The sequence below is a fragment of the Macaca thibetana genome, chromosome 6 (genome assembly GCF_024542745.1).
Source record: "Macaca thibetana thibetana isolate TM-01 chromosome 6, ASM2454274v1, whole genome shotgun sequence".
Classification (NCBI taxonomy): Eukaryota; Metazoa; Chordata; class Mammalia; order Primates; family Cercopithecidae; genus Macaca; species Macaca thibetana.
Window position 1 is genome coordinate 89,060,491 of NC_065583.1, and position 8,295 is coordinate 89,068,785.

At 35.9% G+C, this 8,295-nt stretch overlaps 1 protein-coding gene across 1 annotated transcript; it reads right to left on the minus strand.

Annotated features, from left to right (window-relative positions):
- Nucleotides 1-5,837: 5,837 nt before the first annotated feature.
- LOC126955951 (probable ribosome biogenesis protein RLP24) lies at nt 5,838-6,981 on the minus strand. Its single transcript, XM_050792703.1, has one exon. The coding sequence runs from the start codon at nt 6,932-6,934 to the stop codon at nt 6,443-6,445; it is 492 nt and encodes a 163-aa protein (XP_050648660.1). The 5' UTR covers nt 6,935-6,981; the 3' UTR covers nt 5,838-6,442.
- Nucleotides 6,982-8,295: the final 1,314 nt, after the last annotated feature.

Below are 8,295 nucleotides of genomic sequence, written 5' to 3' on the forward strand. Positions count from 1 at the left end.
TTGATACAGTTTTTCTGTAATGTGACAGGAATCCTAAAAAGTCATATAATGATGCCAATAATGGTAACTGAAATGTAATTTTCTGTGGTATCAATAATAATAAACAATCTATCAGACATTCTAGGGAAAGTAATATCTTTCCATCTCTCTATAGTAAATATTATAAAATTATTTTATGTGAAGAAACAAAGGGCTTATATCTTAACAATTTTTAAAATGCATTACAGAGGTAGATTCAGAAATTATTTAATAAAAATAACTATGTGATTTATTGGAATACTTTGTTGTAGGGATATTTTTCAACTTTTTTACTTTTATGATTTTCATTTTAAATTAATATATTCTTTTACACCTGATGTGGTTTGGCTCTGTGTCCCCACCCAAAGCTCATCCTGAATTGTAATCCCCACATGTCATGGGAGGGACCTGGTGGGATGTAACTAGATCATGGGGCTGGTTTTCCTTATGCTGTTCTCATGATAATGAGAGAGTTCTCACAAGATTTGATGTTTTAAAAGTGGCAATTTCTCTCGCGCGCCCTCTCTCTCTACTCTGACACCTGTGAAGAAGGGACTTGATTCTCCTTCACCTTCTGCCATGATTGTGAGTTTCCTGAAGCCTCCCCAGCCATGAAGAACAGTGAGTCAATTAAACCTCTTTATTTATAAATTACTCAGTCTTGGTTAGTAACTTTATAGCAGTGTGAGACAAAACTAACACAACATCTAATTTTGTAGTTATAACTTTGTATTCATTTTGCTAAAAAGGATTATAATATGTTATGATCTTTGGATCACACAGAAACTAGATTCTTCTTGAATATTTTAAGGCAGTACTGACTACTAGATCTGGAAGTTAATCTAATAAACTCCAACTTAATGGTTGCAGTTTTCCAGAGATGCCTCAGATCTCACATACAAGCAAGAAACAAATTTAGTGCAACACTCTTTGTTTACTTCCATTGAATTACAACTCAAGTTTATTTTGAAGAAATGCTTTCATGGCTTAAGTAAAGTATGGAAGTACTTGCTCAACAGTCAGCGTATGATCAGAAAAAACATGAAAGTACTTGTATTAGTTTTCAATTGCTGCTATAAAAAATTTCCACAAACAAGAACAAAAGCCAACACCCACTTTTTATTACATGGTTTCTGTAAGTTATGAGATACAGTTGTGGTTAATCGGTGGCAAAAGACAAATGAAGGTTTAAGTGGCCTAGGCTCTTATCTAAAGGTTTTTGAAGGGAATCTGCTTCCAAGGTCATTACATTTATTGGCAGGATTCAGTTCCATAAGGTTGTAAGACTCAAATTCCCATTACCTTGGATGCTGTTGACTAGGTGTTGTTCTCAGCTTTTAGAGGCAGCCCACATTCCTGGACTCCTAACTATATCCTCTATCTTCAAAACCAGCAATGGTGGCTGGACTCCTCATATTTTAAATATTTTTGACCTCTTCTTCCATCTCATCTCTCTGCTTTTCTCTTCCACCACAGCTCACTGACTGACCTTTCTGTCTTATTTTTCTACATTTAAGTGCTCGTGCAATTACACTGGCTCCTTCTGGGTGATACAGAATAAACTGCATATTATAAGGTCAGATGACTATTAACTTTAATTCCATCTGCCAAGTCCTTTTGCAGTAATACGTAGATAGGTGTTTAATTGAACAAAGAGTTTGAAGTCTTTGAGGAGGAACATTTTTAGAATTCTGGCTACCATAGTAGTGATTTAGTCCAAACATTTGATGTTAAAATTTGGGTAGTTTAGGTTAAAGTGGTTTATCCAGGGTTTTATCCACAGTTTTTAAATAATATTAATAGATAAATAAGACTACTTTTAAAAAATTTTCTTCTTTAAAAAAGGGATACGGGTGCAGAATGTTCAGGTTTGTTACATAGGTATACATGTGCCACAGTGGATTGCTACACCTATTGACCTGTCCTCTAAGTTCCCTCCCCTCATCCCCCACCTGCCAACAGGCCCTGGTATGTATTGTTTCCCTCTCCGTGTCCATGTGTTCTCATTGTCCAACTCCTACTTATGAGTGAGAACATACAGCGTTTGGTTTTCTATTTCTGTGTTAGTTTGCTGAGGATGATGGCTTCCAGCTTCATCCATGTGCCTACAAATGACATTATCTCATTCCTGTTTATGGCTGCATAGTATTCCATGGCATATATGAACCACATTTTCTTTATCCAGCCTATCATTGATGAGCATTTGGGTTGGTTCCATGTCTTTGCTATTGTAAATAGTGCTGCAATAAATGTATGTGTGCATGTCTTTATAGTAGAATGATTTATATTCTTTTGGGTACTTACCCAGTAAGGAGATTACTGGGTCAAATGGTATTTCTGGTTCTAGATCCTGGAGGAATTGCCACACTGTCTTCCACAATGGTTGAACTAATTTACATTCCCACCAACAGTGTAAAAGCATTCCTATTTCTCCACAAACTCACCTGCATCTATTGTTTCCTGACTTTTTAATAATCGCCATTCTGACTGGCATGAGATGGTATCTCACTGCAGTTTTGATTTACATTTTTCTGATGATGAGTGATGTTGACCTCTTTTTCATATGTTTATTGGCTGCATAAATGTCTTCTTTTGAGAAGCATCTGTTTATATCCTTTGCCCACTTTTTGATAGGGTTGTTTTTTTTCTTTTAAATTTGTTTAAGTTCTTTGTAAATTCTGGATGTTAGAAACTTGTCAGATGGGTGGATTGCAAAATTTTTCTCCCATTCTGTAGGTTGTCTGTTCACTCTGATGATAGTTTCTTTTGCTGTGCAGAAGGTATTTAGTTTAATTAGATCCCATTTGTCAATTTTGGCTTTTGTTGCAGTTGCTTTTGGTGTTTTAGTCATGAAATTTTTGCCCATGTCTATGTCCTGAATGGTATTGCCTAGGTTTTCTTGTAGGGTTTTCATGGTTTTAGGTTTTAGATTTAAGTCTTTAATTCATGCTAAGTTATTTTTTGTATAAGATGTAAGGAAGAGGTCCAGACTCAGTTTTCTGCATATAGTTAGACAGTTTTTCCAGCACCATTTACTGAATAGGAGATTCTTTCCCCATTGCTTGTTTTTGTCAGGTTTGTTGAAGATCAGATGGTTGTAGATGTGTGGTGTTATTTCTGCTCCATTGGTCTATATGTCTGTTTAGATACCAGTACCATACTGTTTTGGTTACTGTAGCCTAGTAGTATAGTTTGAAGTCAGGTAGCATGATGCCTCCAACTTTGTTGTTTTTTCTTAGGATTGTCTTGGGTATACAGGGTCTTCTTTGATGCCATATGAAATTCAAAATAGTTTTTTTCTAATTCTGTGAAGAAGATCAATGGTTGGTTGATGGGAATAGCATTGAATCTATAAATTACTTTGGCAGTATGGCCAATTTTGTGATATTGATTCTTCCTATCCATGAGAATAGAATGTATTCCCATTTGTTTGTATCCTCTTTTATTTCCTTGAGCTGTGGTTTGTAGTTCTTCTTGAAGAGGCCCTTCACATCCGTTGTTAGCTGTATTCCTAGGTATTTTATTCTCTTTATAGTGATTGTGAACAGGAGTTCATTCATGATTTGGCTCTCTGCTTATCTATTATTGGTTTAAAGGAATGTTTGTGATTTTTGCACATTGATTTTGTATCCTGATACTTTGCTGAAATTGCTTATCAGTTTAAGGAGTTTTTGGGTTGAGATGATGGGGTTTTCTAAATATAGAATCATCTTGTCTCCAAACTGACACAATTAGACTTCCTCTCTTCCTACTCGAGTATCATTTATTTCTTTTTTCTTGCCTGATTGCCCTGGCCAGAACTTCCAATACCATGTTGAATAGGAATGGTGACAAAGGGCATCCTTGTCTTATGCCGGTTTTCAAAAGGAATGCTTCCAGCTTTTGCCCATTCAATATGATATTGACTGTGGGTTTGTCATAAATAGTTCTTATTATTTGGAGATATGTTCAACCAATACCTAGTTTATTGAGAGTTTATAACACGAAGGGATGTTGTGTTTTTTATCAAAGGCCTTTTCCACATCTATTGAGATAATCATGTGGTTTTTGTCGTTAGTTCTGTTTATGTGATGGGTTACATTTGTTGATTTGCATATGTTGAACCAACCTTGCATCCCAGGGATGAAGCTGACTTAATCCAGGTGGATAAGGGTTTTGATGTGCTGCTTGATTTGGTTTGCTATATTTTATTGAGGATTTTCACATCAGTGTTCATCAGGGATATTGGCCTGACGTTTCTGTTTTTTGTTGTGTCTCTTCCTGGTTTTGGTATCAAGATGATGCTGGCTTCATAAAATGAGTTAAGGAAGAGTCTCTCCCTTTCAGTTGTTTGGAATAGTTTCAGAAGGAATGGTACCAGCTCCTCTTTGTATTTCTGATAGAATTTGTCTGTGAATCTGTCTGGTCCTGGGCTTATTTTGGTTGGTAAGCTATTAATTACTGCCTCAGTTTCAGAACTTGCTAATGGTCTATTCAGGGATTCGACTTCTTCCTGGTTTAGTCTGGGAGGGTGTATGTGTCCAGGAATTTTTCAATTTCTTCTAGATTTTCTAGTTTATTTGCATAGAGGTGTTTATAGTATTTTCTAATGGTAGTTTGTGTTTCTGTGGGGTCAGTGGTGATATTCCCTTTATCATTTTTTATTGTGTCTATTTGATTCTTCTCTTTTCTTCTTTATTAGTCTAGCTAGCAGTCTATCTATTTTGTTATTTTTTTCAAAAAAAAAAAAAAAACACCTCCTGGATTCATTGATTTTTTGGAGGGTTTTTTGTGTGTGTCTCTATCTCCTTCAATTCTTCTCTGACCTTAGTTATTTCCTGTCTTCTGTTGCATTTTGGATTCATTTGCTCTTGCCTCTGTTTATCTTTTAATTGTGATGTTAGGATGTTGAGATCTTTCTAGCTTTCAGATGTGGGCATTTAGTGCTATAAACTTCCCTCTTAACACTGCTTTAGCTCTGTCCCAGAGATTCTAGTACATTGTCTCTTTATTCTCATTGGTTTCAAATAACTTCTTGATGTCTGCCTTAATGTCTGCCTTATTTTCATTATTTACCCAGGAGTCATTCAGTATCAGGTGGTTAATTTTCCATGAAATTTTGTGGCTTTGAGTGAGTTTCTTAATCCTGAGTTCTAATTTGATTGCATTGCGGTTTGAGATACTGTTTGTTATTATTTCTGTTCTTTTGCATTTGCTGAGGAGTGTTTTACTTTCAGTTATGTGGTTGATTATATAATATGTGACACTTGGCACTGGAAAGATTGTATATTCTGTTGATTTGGGATAGAGAGCTCTGTAGATGTCTACTAGGTCCACTTGATCCAGAGCTGAGTTCAAGTCGTGAATGTTCTAGTTAATTTTCTGTCTCGCTGATCTAATACTGACAGTGGGGTGTTAAAGTCTCCCACTATTATTGTGTGGAAGTCTAAGTCTCTTTGTAGGTCTCTAAGAACTCATTTTATGAATCTGGGTGCTCCTGTGTTGGGTGTATATATTTAAATTGGATATCTCTTTTTGCTGAATTGTTCCCCTTACCAGTATGTAATGTCCTTCTCTGTCTTTTTTTTTATTATTATTATTTTCACTTTTTAAATGGTTTTATTTTATGTACAAATAATGAACATATGTTGTACCCACAAATTCTACTTTGCAAAAACAGGAGCTTTTTAAAAGAAAGCCACATAATAACTTTTAAAAGGCGCTGGGATTCCTCTGCTTCTAGATCATTGTTGGGCTAGAAAAATAAAGTTTGTTCTACCAGGAATCACAAGTTAGAACTGAATATTTTCCAAAGTGAAAATTCTAGAGTGCAGTGTCACTCCAGGCAAAGATTATTCAGTTCTCATCCCCAACATCCACAACTACCTATCAGAAGGGTTAAACCAGGTCAAAACAGTCCAGCATAATTTAGGCTTTATCAAACAATGTCATTATGCTCTTCTAAGGTGCAAATAAACCAATACAGGAAATACTAAAGTAAAAATAATATCTGACACTGCCATACAAATTGTTAGTTCCTTTTTGTATCCCCCCCATCTATAACATTAACAAAGGGAATATTTTACTGCATAGAATATTTTATTTTATACATCACTAGCCATGCATTTTTGCCATTAGTTACTATGCAAATGATGCCTAGTGCCATTATCCAAATGGCATCACCATTTTACATCCACAATTCACTTATATAGTTATAAGTAGAATTTTCATGATTTACTTAAGTACATCTATCAGTGAAGATTTAACACTGAGATGCAATCTAACATCCGTAATATCTGATGTTATGTAGATGGCAATGTAGGAAATATGTGTTTTAATCACTTTTCATTTTAGTGATCTTATGTAAAAAATAAAATAATTTAGCAGTTCCAAGTATCCAAAGGGCATTTTCAAATGTACACAAAAGAAATGGTTACAGAGATTTTTAAGGAGCATCTTCCATGTCCATATCCTCTTGTAATTGCTGTACCATTTTCTCTTCCAACTGCTTCCCTTTGCCTGCAAGAGGGGCTCGGATAAGATGGATGTTTTGTTTGACTTCTTTGATATCCTGAACTTTCTGTAGCTCTTTATTTTTCTTCAATCTGTTCATTATAAATTTAGCTTGGCGTTTCTGTTTGATCTCTTCAACTCTCTTCATTGTATCAATAGTCTTATTCCATAGCTCTCGCTGGTATTTGATAGGTTCATTTCTACATTTTTCAAATTCAAATGAATTATCTACTGTAAGCTCTTTACCAGCTGCTTTCTGGAATGCTTTGGTCCACCTAACTTTGTGAGGATTGTGCTTCTTTTTAAACTTTTTATGACATTTAGATTTGCAAAATCTGAACACCTTGCAATCGTTGCGGAAGAACGTCATGCCGTGTCCAGGGTATATGGGCCCCGAACAGAAATAACACTTCTCAATACGCATCTTGAACCCGTGTGGGACCCCACCAAACAAACGCCAAGCTTGAGAGGAAGTGACACCTTCTTTGTCTATTTTGACCTTTGTTGGTTTAAGGTCTATTTTTTCAGAGACTAAGATTGCAACCTCTGCTTTTTTTTTGCTTTCCATTTTATTGGTAAATTTTCCTCCATCCCTTTATTTTGAGCCTATGTGTGTCTTTGCAAGTGAGATGGCTCTCCTGAATACAGCACACTGATGGGTCTTGTCTCTTCAGTTTGCCAGTCTGTGTCTTTTAATTGGGGCATTTAGCCCATTTACATTTAAGGTTAGTATTGTTATATGTGAATTGATCCTGTTATCATGCTGTTATTTGGTTATTTTGCACACTGGTTGATGTAATTTCTTCGTTGTATCATTGGTCTTCATATTTTGGTATGTTTTTGCAGTGGCTGATACTGGTTTTTCCTTTCCATATTTAGAGCTTCTTTCTGGAGCCCTCATAGGGCAGGCCTGGTGGTAACAAAATCCCTCAGCATTTGCTTGTCTGGAAAGGATTTTATTGCTCCATCACTTATGAAGCTTAGATTGGATGATATGAAATTCTGGGTTGAAAATTCTTTTCTTTAAGGATGTTGAATATTGGCCCCCAATCTCTTCTGACTTGTAGAGTTTCTGCTGAGAAGTCCACTGTTAGTTTGATGGGCTTCCCTTTGTAGGTGACATAACCTTTCTCTTTGGCTGCCCTTAATAGTTTTTCCTTCATTTTGACCTTGGAGAATCTGATGACTATGTGTCTTGGGGTTGATCTTCTCATGGAGTAGCTTAATGGTGTTCTCTGTATTTCCTGAATTTGCATGTTGGCCTGTCTTGCTAGGTTGAGAAAGTTCTCCTGGATAATGTTTTGAAGTGTGTTTTCCAGCTTGTTTCCCTTCTCATCTTTTTCTGGTACTCCAGTCAATCATAAGTTCAATCTTTTTATGAAGTCCCATATTTCTTGGAGACTTTGTTCATTTTTTTTCATTCTTTTTTCTCTAGTCTTGTCTGCATGCCTTATTTCAGCAAGGTGGCCTTTAAAACTCTGATATACTTTCTTCTGTTTAGTCAAATTGGCTATTGATAATTGTGTATGCTTTATGAAGTTCTCGTGCTGTGTTTTTCAGCTCCATCACGTTGCTTATGTTTCTCACTAAACTGGTTATTCTAGTTAGCAATTCCTCTAACCTTTTATCAAGGTTCTTATCTTCTTTGCATTGGGTTAGAACCTGTTCCTTTAGCTCAGCATAGTTTTTATTACCCATCTTCTGAAGCCTATTTCTGTGAATTCGTTCATCTGTTCCTCTGTCCAGTTCTGTACCCTTAATGGAGAGATATTGCGATCATTTGGA

What these genes read in the sequence shown, in the direction of transcription:
- LOC126955951 (XM_050792703.1), bottom strand. Translation starts at nt 6,934, where the DNA reads ATGCGTATTGAGAAGTGTTATTTCTGTTCGGGGCCCATATACCCTGGA.